The 16,428-nt window shown below is 41.4% G+C and overlaps 1 protein-coding gene across 1 annotated transcript in view; it reads right to left on the reverse strand.

The window, feature by feature from the left end:
• Gli3 (GLI family zinc finger 3) overlaps positions 1 to 16,428 on the reverse strand; it is a 190,464-nt gene that overhangs the window by 116,971 nt on the left and 57,065 nt on the right. The window contains exon 4 of the mRNA XM_059263012.1: positions 1,937 to 2,042. Within this exon, the coding sequence (XP_059118995.1) occupies positions 1,937 to 2,042 (106 nt within the window). The remainder of the gene's footprint in view (positions 1 to 1,936; positions 2,043 to 16,428) is intronic.

Genomic DNA, 16,428 nt, shown 5'->3' on the forward strand with positions numbered 1-16,428 from the left:
ACAGCCCCAACATTCTCTCAGAAACCTCAGAACTAGCAACCAGCCTTACATCACAACTCTTTGATACATGTAGGCTGCTCAAGAACAATCTAGTCAATTACTGCTTCAGTATCTTAAAACTTGGCTGAAAAAAGTAGAAAGTACTGGGAAGCTTAGAAAGCCCAGCTCAGAGTCACAGATGAAGGAAAAGTCCATGGTCAACTCACAGCTCCTCCAGACATGACATAACCTTATCTGTGTCACTGCTTTTGTTATGAACTCAAGCAAGGTCTAGAATATACAACAGGGGTTATAGGAGGCTTTGCTGTTCCTGCCAGAGAACCAAAAGGTGGAGTTTCAATTGATAACGTCCTATTTGAATTCACTTCTAAGATGATCTATAATTAAGCCCAGCGGAAAGAGTTCAGCATATTATTTGAGGTTAGTTAAAAAAATTTCTCTAGAACATGGTTTTTGAAAGAGTGAAGAACTCCCAGATTCCATAGAATATCTGATTAAATGACTTCTTCAGAAAGACTTGAATCTGGGAGGAATTAGGCATCTTTGTCTCTAAGATGTTGTGTGATTTAGGTACAGGATAGAATCCCTTCTAAGATCCATGCGGTCCCATCCATATTATAAAGATTCTGTAAGACAAGGCAAGTTACGCGTCATCTTGTAAATCCACAGTTACGAATCCACTTCCTTTTGTGTAACAGAACTTCCATTGGTCCTTTGGTTTTAAATGAGTGTATTTTTAGCAGGCTTCAGAACGCTGTAAACCCCTGCTTGAATTCCAGTAAAAGTTACAAGAATAAGTCCCAAGTTCCTGTGTTCTCCCTCTGTAAATACCCCCATTCTCTTGCAGTGCTCACAGAAGTCTCAATGCAGATTTATTACTCACCGCCGGGCAAATCCAAACTGAAATTACAATTCAGTAATGGGAGATGGATCCAAAAAACGGTTGGTAAAATATTATATGTGTACTTGGGCATGCAGTTAGGACTGTTAATATCAATTAATTCTGTTCACAGAGGAGGACTTGTTTTAAAACAACTTCATTTTTCTTCAGCATACCATATAATTACCCAGCTGTAACTAATAGTCAGAGAGATGCAATCTAGCATCTATATAACCAGCATTATTCTTCAAAGTATTATTCGTGCTTTTCTAACTCCAATGTCTCAGAACAGGAGGTGATTATTACATATGACTACATGTGTACCAAGGCCATTAGCAGGGAACAGCCCCTCCCGGAGAATGTGTCCTATTATTATAGTATATGACAGTTTTCTGGATGGTACTGCAAAACAATGTTCTGTCAGTTTGTAAACCCACGATTCTTTTCCTTTCCCCTCAAAACCAAGTGAGATAATATTTATTTCCATGAGTTTTTTCCCTTTTATAATACATTTTATCACCACATTCTTTTCTTTTATCTTATATGAACCATGTGCTCAATCACATTTGCCATTTTGTTTGGGTGACATACTCATCAATCAAGCGACTGTTGGTATATGGGCCATGGGGACTCTGAAAATCCTCCATAAAGATTTCATTTTGATTCATTGTAATCCTTGGGTCAGAACCTTCATATAACAAAAATTTTAGCATGTAGAACTTCAAACCTAAATCACAACCAAACACATATTCTAAGTGGCAAACTTCCATTAAGGTTTAACTTTAACCTTTAAGTTTATAACTCACAGCTGTTTGTCTCTTATCAGCAAAATATTCTGAAAACAGTTGCCAGCTAAAGCATGTGACAGGCATCCTCAGAAAGCACAGGGTCTGATTCAGTGAATCTAGGAACAGACAGAGCTTTGCTAGGTTTTCAGAGTATCTCTTATACTGCTATCGCACCTTCAAAGCCCAGAAGACATGCATTAAGAGTCCCGAAGCCATAAAAGCCAGTATTTAGATCCATTTCATTAATGGGTAACGTTTTAATACTTACACATGTAATGGAGGAATAGGAGATGGATCATAATGGTAACGGCCCTCATGATGTCTGGCATCAATTGGTACAGGAGGATGGAAGGCAGGGAAAAGATGAGGAGGGTCTGAAAAGGAAAGAAAGTATACCTTACATAAAATGAACACTTTGAGATACCATTTCAACTCAAAGCAACTTCACTGCACGGAATCTTTTAAGAATTTCACGATCTGGGGCCAAAGACATGAATCAATGATTAAGAGGACTTGCTCTCTTGCAGAGGGACCTGAGTTTGATTCCTAGCACCCATGCCCAGTAGCTGAAAACCTCTTAGAACTCATTACCAAGGGATCTAATGCCTTTGTGTGGCTTCCAAGGGATCCTACAGTCATGTGTACACAGCCCCATACAGACACACACATACACATAATTAAAAATGAAACTTTAAAAGTGAATTCCTAGGACAATTTTTGAAGGCTAATGAAGAGGCTCACTGACATACTGTGGAAATATGACTAGGCAAATAATACATGCCTGCTCTGGAGAAAGTAGAGCCTGTGAATGTACCTAATGCCTCACCAGAGCAGCAAGAATGAGAGGAACAGCAAAGCTTCCCACCCAGGAAGGAAGGCTGCCCAGAGGGAAGGCAAGTGGGAGACACAAAACTAGAAAGAAAATTGTACTGCCGAATGAAATTGTAAATGAACGCACTGCAACATTAATGTTTTAGTGTCATGCCCTTGGTATTTTTAAAGGTGTTCTTCCCATGGTTTCTGCTGGTATCTATGTACATACATTTACACATACATACATAGTTTAAAAAAATTAGATGCATGTTTCTCTTTCTCTTTGGCCTAAGTTAGGCCTCCACAGTCCCAACACCACGGTAGTCAAACTTCCTCCTTCCCAAAAGAGGCCTATGGACCTGACTGGGAATAATGATCAGATCTACTGTGCATCATCACACAGGGAGATCTGGGGAAACTGAGGCAACCACTGTCACTGTAGCCCATCCCTTCTGTTCTTCCTCACATCCTGTCCATCATCTTCTAGGTCCTGTGTATGTATTCAAATTAACATAACCTTACCCAAATTTACTTCTACCCGTTGTCTCTACAAGTCTGAAAATAAAGTTTTATTTAAAATATAGTGATGTGCTATACAAATGGAAGAGAATTTGAATGGGTTTTATAACTAGAAGTATGACTGATAATCTGTAGTAATGTTTTGTTCAAGTCCCAAGGAATAAAATAAAGGAGACCCAAACCTGTATATTTAGCACCAGTGCTAAGTGATATTACAGCAAACACGCCAGATCCTTAAATACTGCCATTGAGCACGGAAAGTCACCTGTCACAGCAGAAGGGCACACAGCAGAGCACTCCTGGGAACTGATACACACAGCAAACAAACCCTAGAATGGTATCTGTTACTTCAAGGATTCTGAAGATTATAATTAGCAAGCTTAGAGTCAAGTCAAACAGACGCTCAACAAGCAGGTTTTGTGCATCCAGATCAGTCACTGGAAAGTACGAAACCAGGCAACAAGGTCTGGGAAACTGCACCAAGTACAGCAGGCAACCGTGTGAACTGCACCTCTGAGTCAGCAACGATGCACCCCAACTAAGAACGCCACGTGATAAAAGTGGACATGGTGACTATTACACTGTTGAATCCAGACGAATTTCATTTCAGTCCTCTAGATCCTCTTAGTTCCCATTTTTCCTCAATATCTTTTAGAATGTAAGCTGCGCTCCCTCCCTTTTGGGGGAGGTGGTCCCCTTGCAACCTTCCTTTAAAGATCTAAGTATACTTTAGAACAAAAAGTTAAGAGGGAAAAACTGTGATTATGCACTGACTGAATACATGTGGCCCACCAAGGAGGGGCCCCAAACTGCACTTTCACTAGGTATCCAGCAATGTTCAAAAACTAGAAAATAGTACAAGAGGTACTATTGAAACTGAGCAATGTCACTTATTCAATGAATTTTTGTTGTACTGTCAGGCAAGGAGGGAGTGAACAGTACAGAAGCAGAGAAGGAATTAATTTGGTATTATCAAATCAGTGTCACTGTGGCAGCATGAAGTTCATCAGGTGGGGTTACCTGATCACTTATTATGCCTCACACAATGCATAAGTACATACGAAAAAATTCGACTGTATTTTAACAGTTAGTATTCAAGGATGTAAGCCAGTTCTGCTCTAATGTGGCATCACTCAGCTTGCTAAGTTTGAGTTTAGGGTAGAAGTTTATTCAGCCACGTGGCAAACACACTGTTACACTTAACTCAGCAATCCTAAGATGAAAAGCCACCCTATGGAAAGCCAAAATGTCCTAATTTACTTAATCACTCTTGATGGAAGTATCTTATTCATCCTCCTTAAGACAACATGAAACTAAATGGAACAGTCTTTGAGACTATTTGGAAAGTCTGCCAGATTCTCACTGAATGTGTCTGAAACTTTTAATTTTCAAATAAACTCATATTAATCACAATAAAAAAAACTAGCATAAAGACAGGTGATCATCAAATATGGGCTGTCTCCCCATCCTTTCCACACCAAAACAGGCTTGGCTCTGCAGCACCCCATCCTACCCCACCCTCATCATTCTTGGAAATTGAAGAAACGCATTTAATAGAACTGTGTGGAAATTACACAATCATAAAGTATGGCTCATTTCTGAAGGGCTTCTCATATGCACCTGTCTTGGGTGGTTCCGCCATAACTGTGTTGGGGTTGGAACATAAGAGTTTTACTCTCTTACATTTTGGTTCCTGACTGTACTGTTAACATTAATCCACCAGATAAGGGGATGGTAAGTGCATTTTGTTGTTTCTATCTGGGTGCAACTATGAATTATGACTGAATTCAACACAATGTTTCACATCCAGGGGCATGAAGTATGTAAATGTATCCATATTTACAATACCTCCCATATCCTAGAAATAAGCCATTACCTTTTATATGAGTTTATATAATGAAGTCTCAGAGATTATATACATAGGAAAGAAGACCAAACAGCTAATCCAATAAAATCAAGAGTGCCAAATAAGTGTCAGAGTCTCTCCCCTGTGACAGGGTGCAAATATGATTGCTGACCTTGAATGCATTTTCCCATCTTGTCATTTTCAAGAAAAGTTTCATTGCAGTTTTAGTCATGAGGGGAAAATATCCAATACAGCAACTGTGGCATTTAGTGAAGTCCTCACCTGTTAAGTCTACAGAGTTCTGTGAGTTTGAAAGCTAATTATAAGTACATCTTGTAGCGCTGTTTACATAAAGTGTTATGCTCAAGGAAACTTAAGAATTATTAATTCCAGAACTGGGTCTAAATAAAGGACAGAAAATTAGCAGATGTGATGTTATGTGACCAAAAGACAACTGGTTGCAGTTTAGTGTTTTGCAATTCATAGGCTTTCCTACTGATTAAGTTTAAACAGGATTTTCTGAACTGTTGAAGCTCATGTGAACAACTGTGGCTTTTATTGGCTATTCACAGAAATCACCCCTCTTAAGCCACTATTGGGGAACTGGTAAAGACAACCCCTCTTTTGATTCAAATCATGCTCGGCATAGCCTGAAATGATAAAGAATAAAATACAGAACAGGCACTCCTCTAACATGCGGCAGTGACAGGAGTGACCCTACATTCCTCAGAAGACGTTCCCGAGTCCATCAATACCCGCCTCACCCTGCATCTTGGTTTGTTGTTTCTATGCATCAGCAGCACATTCCATCACAGACCCAAAGCTGTCCAAGAAAACCCACAAGACAAGAAAAGGTCCCTGGTGCCAGCAGCCATTATAATCAGCCACCTCAAGGTTTATTTTTTACACATGAGCAGCGCAGCTGGGGTGCATCATAACTCAATATATGTGTAATATGTTACAGCACCATAGCCATCTTTTGCCCTAGGATGTGACAAAACACTCCGTGATGACTTCTCCAAAGTCAGGCAAAAACTGCTGAAGCAGAAGGAAGTGCCACTAAACCTGGCTACCTCCTATTTATCATACAATTTCCTGACTGATGGTTCCACAAACCAGCTGCTAAGTGCTGTGTACTCTACTGTCAGCAAACTAACGCGCTAAATGGAAGACAGGGAGAATAATGTGCAGTACTGGTAGAATCAATTTTACTGAGAGAATTAAAATTCCAGCAGGTAGGGGTGGGTCTGCAGAGCCGTGGTAAGCAGTGGACTATACACAAGCATGGCTGCAAAGATGATTTATTACAGATTTGCACAAGGTTTGACTGTGGTACCAGAGGCCTCTTATACTAAACAGAGATTTGAAAGGTGTGTCCTACCAAAGCCCTTAGCATAAAAGTCTTTTAACCTTATGAATATGTAATTGGTTTACATACCTTTAAATAGAAGTACATAGTGAAAATATCTGAGCTGGGTAGAGTTGTCAGTATTCAGCCTCACACTGCCTGTCATCATGCTAAGTATTAGGGGGTTCATTCAAAATGAGAGGGATTGAGTTTGAGGTCTCTTCACAAGAGCATGGGTTGATCAGAAAACCTATGGCCAAGGAACAACCAAGGACACACGGAGACTGATCTTTAGTTGCAGCCCTCTCCCAAGAAATAGTTTTAGTATCCTCAGGCTATCAGATCTCTTGGATGCCATCCTGGGAAACAGTCTTTTAAGGTTTGAAATTTACATACAAAAATTGTAGATTAAAAAAGAGAGAGATCAAAGTCAACTCAGTGCCCTGAAGGAGTAATTCACCAAATGATGCCAGAGTGGCCTGATTGCCCAGAAGGCAGTAGATGAGACATCAACAGAAGTAAACGGCCAGGTGCAGCAATCCTCCTGGGTGATTTAGATACCAAAGTGGTCTGGCTTGGGACTGTTTTGAGACCAGAGCTAGGAATGCTATACCCGATGTTAGTCACTCCTGTACCCGCTGTCAGTAGAAAGAGCATTAGAAGGATGTATGGGCTTCTGTGCTGAAATCCACTGGGCTAAATTCAATACAAACCTCCACCTCATATAAAATGAGGTCTCAAGCTGGGGAGGCGGGAAGAAACAGGGGAAGGAAAAACATAAGCAATGGTAAGAAACTCCACCAATGGAATTGTGTAGAGACACATCCCAGACCTTACCACAGCTTCTTTTGAACTTGAGGCATTTTCAGTCATCAACTCTTCCAGGGTCTAGTGGCCTGAGGCAGACATTTAACAGCTGACTTTAAGACGAGACTGATTCATTAGCGCAGACTCTTGCTACTCCTGCCTTTGGACAGCATGGCACCCAGGAAGAACTGACCTGGCCCCTCAGAAGACATTCTAGATACTTCACCACAAACCTTAAGCCTTGAGTTAGACAGTCTTTGTTTCTCTACAGTCTGCTGAGAGGAATCTAAGGAGTCTTACTGCACATGAACAGAATAGGCCTGTTCAGTATCCCTGTAGCATCATCCCATGGAGTACCTTGATGCTATTCTTCCTAAATATATGCTGCATAGAGTTTGAAACTTCTTGAGAGTCGTGAATATGCATCATCATGTTTATATGGCACAAGATGATGTGGAGGGACCTGCACCCAGCAGATGTAGATGTAGTGTTATGTGATAGTGTTATTTATGATCAAATGACACAATGTCATGAAAGTCTTTAAAAACTGTGGCTCTACATACTGTAGAAATTGTGTTAGATGTACTCAAAGAAACCGTTTGTCACTTCATAGCATGGTAGAAGGTTTGACTTGGAGAGCACATACTACAAAAAGAAAATGGAACTATCAGACAATTCAACTTCTGTAATTAAAGTTTTACTGAAATACTGCCTTGCTCATTCGTCTACCTGGTTCCTGTTAGCCACATTCACACAACAGTGGTAGAACCTTCTTGTGGTGATATTTTGTGTATGCTCTAACAAATAAAGCTTGCCTGAAGATCAGAGGGCAAAGCCAGCCACTAGACAGCCACAGAGGCCAGTCAGTGTGGTGGCACATACCTTTAATCCCAGCACTTAGGATCTCATGCCTTTGTTCCCAGTACTTGGGAGGCACACATACCTTTAATCCCAGCACTAGGGAGGTTGAGACAGAAACTCACTCTCTTTTTGGCTGAGGAGTTGTTGAGGTGAGAGGTTGCTGTGGTTTATTCCTTTGTTTCTCTGATCTTTCAGCACTGACCCTGATATCTGGCTCCAGGTTTTTATTAAGACCAATTAGGATTCGTGTTACACCTTCTAGTCTTATGAGATACAACATAGGGTCCACAAAACCCAAATTTACAGTAAAGGTTTGACATACCTGTTATTAGATCATGAGGTAGTTTTCAAAAACTTTTTTTTTTTTTTTTTTTTTTTTGGTTTTTTCGAGACAGGGTTTCTCTGTGTAGCTTTGCGCCTTTCCTGGGACTCACTTGGTAGCCCAGGCTGGCCTCGAACTCACAGAGATCCGCCTGCCTCTGCCTCCCGAGTGCTGGGATTAAAGGCGTGCGCCACCACCGCCCGGCAGTTTTCAAAAACTTTTTACAGCTCAGAAAAACGTGTCAATTTTATATACATTCTAAAATCTACTTGAGTGACACTACTACTACAGGTAGAACACCTTAAATGTCAATTTGCATTGTTTAGGAATATCTTTAGAGTGAAGCTGTTCACACCAGTAAGACACATCTTGCTGTGGGATGGTCTGTATGTCAAGTGTGTTACTGATTGGTCAGTAAATAAATCACTAATTGGCCATTGGCTAGGCAGGAAGTATAGGCGGGACAAGGAAAAGAATTCTGGGAAGTGGAAGGCTGAGAGGGAGACACTGCCAGCCGCCACCATGACAAGCCGCATGGGAAGATCCCGGTAAGCCACGAGCCATGTGGCAAGGTATAGATTAATGGAAATGGATTAATTTAAGATATAAGAACAGTTAGCAAGAAGCCTGCCACGGCCATACAGTTTGTAAGCAATATAAGCCTCTGTGTTTATTTGGTTGGGTCTGAGTGGCTGTGGGACTGGCGGGTGTCAGAGATTTGTCCTGACTGTGGGCCAGGAGGGAAAACTCTAGCTACAACATCTAGTTTTAGCAAAACCTCTAAGGAACAGATAACTGCTAAGACAAATACTATGAACAAAATCAACTCTAAATCTATCAAACCATGATAATCACTTAATTTTTCAAATTTAAGTTTAAACTAAGCAAAACATGTACAGGTTTTCATTGAAGGTTGACTAGCAAAACCCAAACAAACAAAACACCTGCTATTTCTAAAACCCAAGAACTCTGTACTTCTGGCAAGCGCCTCAAGTTCTGACTAAGTTTATTAACGCCCATATGTATATTTCCCAACTACTCAAATGCCAAGCCTTCACTAGATCTTCTGTGCAAGCACGTAGGCAATATGAAGTTAATTTAACTGATATTTTAGATCTAACTGCTACCGACCATGGCACTCTCATCACATTACAATTCACCCTCTTTGTAGTACTCAAATTCATGCCATGGCCTTTAGCAGACATAATTGTAGTTTTCCACAAGACAATGATAAATGATGCTCTTTTGACTTGACAAAAGAATCATCAGACTTTGTTACCTCAACTGTGTCCCGGGTAGGGAAGAAACTGTTCATTTCTAGAAACTTCTACCTTCTCTTGTCAGCAGATTTGCAGGCTTCTCATCTCTAGATCTCATCTACTGTATGCCCAAAGGCATAAAACAAAACCATACCTCCATACAGGCCACCCAGACTCTCTGGAATGTGTCTAGTCTATGCTTCTTCATACAGGTATAATCCTATCATACTTCTGATTTTCAGCCTTCCATGCCAAGACAAGGGAGAAAAAAAAATAACCAGAGAGGCAACAAAGAGAAGTATGAGAAGGTACACAGCTATTGTACCTAATCTTCAAACTCACCCAAGGAAATCACATAAAAGCATACAAATCTATTTCTTTGAAATATGCTAATAATGGATTTTGTTGACAATAAATAAGCTTGGAGGCTAAAAGATAATTTAGTTCTTAGTGACAAATTCTTTCACCAATACTTTTATAAAGATCAGTACTTTTTATATCACAATTCAAAAGTCAAACCCATAACTACAAAAATATGTATTTGGATTCTTGGCACATATGCTGAAAAAGCAGAGGCTAGGGTGTATTCATGACAAGTGGCCAGCAACCTTAGTTCCACATGCAGGGGCCATGGAGTTAATATACTCAGAAGTCACCTAAATTAGTTAGGAAACCAAAGCCCAACAAAGGTGATATCTAGGGGTTGTGTTCTATCCAAAAGAACCAAAAGTACTTCAAGTACATTTTAGCACTGTAAATTTACAATCTGCATGCATGGATCCCCTTAGCCACCTTGAAAACAGCATTTCTAAAGCTGTTTTACTGTCCTCCTGTCTAATCTCTCTGTATTTTCCCAGGATGGAAAGGAAATTCCAGTATCTGTTTAGATCCACCCCAAGTCTCATAAAATAAGGCCTGTGAAACAAGTGAGACAGTCTTTCCATCTACTACCAGGGCACACATGAGACAGGATCACTGTCAGTGGACAGAAATGCAGGCATAGTTATAAGTCTTCAACTTCTCTCTTAAGCCTGTATCTGAAGTATGAACCCCGAGGAGCAATCAGGTACCACATACCCAAGTCTTCCTGGACAGGTCTGGCACAAGGCTCTGAGTGTTAACACTGGCCTCCAGGGATCTACCAAGGAGAATAATGTTCACTAGCCAGAGAACCGTGCATCACTAAAGTCAATGGAAAACCACCAACATCTTGAGTATGCTGGCTGGCAACCATATTTCTCAGTGGTAGAGAACGTGCTTAGCATGCAGAAATACCTAAATTAGTTCCCAATGCTGGGGGTGGAGAATGAGAGAGAATTAAACAAGAAATGAATGACACATGCATTCCTTTTGTTCAAAATTAGACAAGTTTTTTAAAGAATGGGTTATTCCCCTCTCTGCTTAATTTCCACCATTATCCCATTTATCATTCCTGTCAATGAAGAGCTAAAGTTTTTCCACTGTTTGCCTCAATAACAACAATAATCAAAATGATAGTGAAAATAAATGGAATCCACAGAATATGTTTATGTGTTTAAAGCATAAAAAGCCTTTAGACAGCTGATGCCATTTATTCTTCATATGTCTTGGCCCTGAGAAGCAAGTAAGTCCTACACAAGTAGATGAGAAACCCAGTTAAGGCATCTGTCAGTTGCCTGTGGGGAAAGAGCACAAGACGTGGGTATTGGGACTTCAAAGTCAATGCTCATAGACAATTAACACTGTCAGAGTTTAGGTTTTTTTCATCATTTCTTATCTAAATTACATAGGATCCCACATTATCCACTGTTTAGCTACCTAGAAATATAGCACATATTTTGACAGAGATTTCATTTCTGTAACTTTTTAAAATACAGCATTATGTTTGTTTGATGTTATTTTTAGTTATTGTTTATCAATCACAGCACCTAATTTATAAACTATACTTTGCCACAGGCTTCCATAAGGAGTCATGGAATGTATCCTCCAAGGATGGGGGGAATACTATGCTCCTAATACTTCTCTAAAGCTCAGAATGGACCATGAACTTCCCTTTGTCAAATATGTGATGTACAAAGTAAACTACCCATCTTCATTCAGTCTATGCATTGAGGCCTTCTAGCATTGATAGTCTAGCTAAGCCCAGGATCTCCACCTGGGAATGGGGACTTCTCAGGCAGCCATCTGTGTCCATGTTATATGCTATCCCATCTGCTGATAATGAATCACCCCTGTTATGGTAATGAGTATGCAATGCTCCCCACAGGTTCGTGTTTTGAATGTTCAATGTATTATTTGAAGATGTTCTGGAAACTTCTGGAGATAGTGCTTCTCTAGAGGAAGGAGTTCACTAAAGCATAGAATTGGAAGTATGCTTTCTCTGGCCACTTCCTGTCTTGCTCTCTATTTTCTGACTGGCTATGAACTGAAGAGCTTCCTTCTACCACAAGCTGCTACTGCCATGATATTCTTCCTAACCAAGTGGGATCAAAAGACAATGGACTGAACCCTCTAGAACCATGAGCTAAAATTAAGTTCGCTTCTTTTAAATGGTTTCTGTCATATATTTGGTCATAAAGACAAAAGGCTAACACACTGTCCTACTTAGTTTTAATTGTAAATGTGACACAGCCTAGAGTCACTTGAGAAGAGAATCTCAACTGAAGGATTTACCACATCAAAATGGTCTGTCAGAAATGTCTATGAAGAATGGCCTTGATTGTGAATTGATGTAGAAGGGCCCGGCCCACTGTGTGCAGCACATTTTCAGGCAGGTGGTCCTGAGTTAAATAAAGAAGTCACTCAAAGCAGTGAGCTAGCCAGCAGCATTCCTTCATAGTTTCTGCTTCAAGTTACTGCTTTGAGGTACCATCGCTTCTTCCAATGACAAACTATAACCTGCAAGTTAAACCAAATAAACCTTTTCCTTCCCAGTGTTGCTGCTTTTGGTCATGTTATTTGGCACAGCTACAGAAGGAAGGTAGAAAAGAAATTGGTACCAAGAGTGTGGTGTTACTATGATAGATCTGACTGACCATGACTTTACACTTTACACATTAATGACTTTACACTATTTTGTTAGAGGATTGTGAAGGATCTTTGAACTCTGGGCTAGAAAAGTTGTTGAGAGCTTAGAGCTTAGCACTTTGTTGTCAGGGAAACTTGAAAATATGGACTGTGGGAATCTGGCTTGAGACGTTTCAAAGGAAACCAAAGTGTCAAGCCTTAGGATGGCACCCATTTATGTCATATTTTACATTAAGAATCTGTGTATGCTGATCAGCTGGGGTTGAAGAATCAATTATTAGTAACAAGAGATCAGCACCATTGAAATGAAATCTTTCATGCAACTTCATCAGGAAAATAGAGTACTTATAGAGCTGGAGCTAAATCATAAGCTGTGGTTAATAAGAGTGCCACTGAGTGCAATCTTCCACACTTCATCAGAACAATAGGAAAGTTTCTACTTTCTCAGAATCAGTGCACAGAGCTGGTCCAAGGTGGGCGGGCTGCATTTAGAGCATGCAGCAGAACTTGGCAGATGGTATGTCAGAGGCACCCAGGTGGTGCTGGTCTCGAAGGTATGAAGGGGTCATGGAGATCAGAAGAGGCTTGGTACAGTGTGGAAGGGTCAGAGTCCCTGTTGATAGGGTATGGAGGAAAAGTAGAACCGAAATAAACTAGAATACACGTGTTCTCACCTGTGTCTTAGCAACTACTGACAATAATGACAGAATGAAAATGTTACTTCCTAAGTCAGCCTACTGGTGGTGCTTCCTTGAGGATGTGTGCTCTTTGGAACTCAGGTGAATTGATGTCACTGCTACCTGTGGTCCTCACAGAGGGGCTGTACCATGTCCTGCTGCCTTGTTTACTTACTAGACTATAGGCCTTTGCATTCATAGTGGAATACCCCCACACACACCATTGTCATTCGCTGTACCCCTCTATCTTGCCAGGCTTAGTGCTCACAAGTCTTATTTCACACTCACAACACCAGATCATAACTGTCTGCTTTCCGACCTCGGCCACCTGGGCGGTTGGGAGCTGAAGAGACTCACTTATCTTTAAGTAGCCACCAGGAACACACAAATGTTTATTATGCAGCAATTGAAAGAGCGAAGAGGAAGACAACAAAGAAAAGAGGCCACACAATGGGAACAGTGGCTTGAGGCAGATCTCTCTCCTGGGCATTACAGGAAACATCCATTACCTAAGAGGCCTGCAGCAATAGGCAAAAAGAGGGAGCCCCCAGGGCCGGCTTGCCTTCCTTTCAGAATTCTGTGTAGATTTCCACACGCTCCCTAAACTCAGCATTCCAGGACCAGATGTCCAGCTCACATCTACACATCCTAATCCAAACCTTAGGGCTCTGAAATTCACCTTCTAGCCTGCTGGGCAAAGGATGACTTCATGTGGGCACTGTAATTCCCAGCCCTACCACATCCACAGAACAGGACAGATTATGGCGGCACTCAGTAATAATACTGCCCCAGTGAGCACGAAAATCTTTTCAAGGACTCCTTTGCAACCAAGAAAATGGTGATGCGCCGGTGCATTCAGGATACTTGATCAGGCTGCTAATACCCATCTGCAAGGAGCTCTTTGACACAAAAGGTTGGAGGTCAAAAGTTTAAAGGCTCCTGACAGAAATGACAGGGGCCCCTTTGCCCCCACCCTCTTTCTGTCAATAACATCAAAGGTCCTCCAGCCTGCTCTTCATGCTAGTATTGTATGCCTTTGGATTCCACTGAAATTCCAGCATGTTTATTGCATACTGGGAGCATTAAAAGGCCCCACTTTCTTGTCTCTTAAACTCTGAACTCTCATTGTCTAGCAAGAACACACAAAGCTTTTAAGCAATGAGTTTATTTTAAGAGCTTCTCTCACCATGACTGTAAAATAATAAAGCACAGCCGAGGCTGCTTTGCAAGGATGAAGGAGGAAATGAGAGAAAGGAAAGACTCCCCCACTGCTCAGGGGAAAGGAATCCCTTTCACATGCTTGGCTCATGAGAACGCAAGCAGGAAAACACTTCCTAATTTCCTTTCCCCTTGCAATTCTAAAGCAGCCTCCAGTCACACATTCTGCAGACATCCTCAAAGATGTTAGCCACGTGGGCTTATGTTATCATCTAAGAGATTCTAAAATTCTTTCTTCTTAAGAGCAACTTCTCCAGCCCCGTAAGTCTGGCCAACAGCTACTCTAAAGTTACCTGAATACACAGATGCCAAACCCACAGGGATTTGCATGACAGCTCCAGCTATTCCAAGATCCACTCCCTAATGTTCCACACACCCCCTCCTTGGCTAGTTTTCATCACTATCTCATGTGGCTTCCCATCTTGATTCTTAGTTTAATTCCATCTGGAATGCTGAATAAATCCCACATTATTTCCAATCTGCCACCTCTTAGTGCACCCAACTCCATGGCAAAGCATTTGAATACCTTTGAATACCTTTATAAGGCACCTTGCCTGAGCTCCCAAACCAGCAGTGCCCACTGTGGACAACTGGTCTTCATTTTCACTTCCTCTCCCTCTTTCCTAAAAGTAATGCAAGCTGAAATGCTCAGAAAATCTAAGAGGAATTCAAAGGACCATCGTTCCGCTCTTAGGACTGGGGCAGGGAAAACTCTGGGAGTATCTACAAACCTTACTATTCAGATGGGGGCCACCGGGGACACTCCTTCCATGGGAGCTAAGTAACCCTGGACCTACTCTCAGGAAACAGAAGTCTTTGCTTATACAGGGTCTGTGCTTTCTGAGGCCACAAGATTTCCTGTCAATTCCCTACTGTGACTGGGTGGGTGACCTTGATGGCTAGCTCCTCTCAAAGTCCTCTATCAAGACCCAGCAGCTACTTACCTCATCTAAACAGGCCCAAACTCCACAAAGTCTCCAGGTATTCTCTATCTGCATCCTCTCTTCACTCTCCCCACAGCCTCAACCAGGATTATCCTGGTTATGTCCTGCTGAATGGGGACATAACCTCACAAAAAGGACGCCCTCCTCTTACTTCCTTGGTGAGCTGCAGCTTGCCAAGGAGCACAGTCTACACACATTTCCAGAGAGCAAGAATGCTTCCCACAATTCTTAGTCATTTGTACTATTAAAGGCTAACACTAGAAGAAGCTAAGATCCTTGATCTATTAACAACAAAGCATAGGTTTCATGACTGAGAGAAATCCACAGACCCAGTGGATGATGATGTGTCTGTCAGTCACCTCCTTTTGTTTGAGACAGGGTCTCACTATATTGCCCCTGCTGGCCTGGAACTCTCTGTCAAACAAGCTGGCTTCACAAAGAGATCCACCTGCTTCTACCTCCCAAATGCTAGGATTAATAGCATGTACCACCATAAAGAGTGACCTGCCAATCATCTTGGCACCAAACTTATCATTTTTTTAGTATGAGTCCCTAGAAATGTCATCTTTTCTACTCAGTTTCCCATTCTCCAAAATTCAGGTTCAGCACCCCAAGGACACATGACCCTCAACTGGGGTGCCCTTACCAGAATAATACATCTGTTCTCCATTGCATCCATGGCAGCTGGAAGTGTTCTCTGTTTTAAACCATAGTTCCTAATAAACAAATTACAATAACAACTACTCATGAAACATACTTATTTCATCTAAAAAGTCAAGCCAAAAATGAGCCTGTCCTATTTACTTCCCATAAGAGTTCAAGGCACTGAGTGATAGAGGAAAGGAACCCATGAATCCCAAAGTATGTACACGTAAGGACTTATTGCTATTTCTGAGTCCTTTTGGACATAGTGTCCCAGTTCACAAGACAAGAAACACATTTATGTGGATATCCACAGCTCTGCAGTTGGTCTGGTGGCTCAGGCAATGCTCGTCCCTGTTCCTCCCACCCCCGTCCCCCATCCTAAGGCACCGAAGGGTTCTCCACTTCTTCATCCCTCAGTAAGTCCTGAGACCATGAAAAAAGAACTTATATCCAGGTTCACGCTCAGGTGGTAAATGACTATCACTTACTGCGCCT

Source organism: Peromyscus eremicus, chromosome 5 (genome assembly GCF_949786415.1).
Source record: "Peromyscus eremicus chromosome 5, PerEre_H2_v1, whole genome shotgun sequence".
In the NCBI taxonomy this organism is placed as follows: domain Eukaryota; kingdom Metazoa; phylum Chordata; class Mammalia; order Rodentia; family Cricetidae; genus Peromyscus; species Peromyscus eremicus.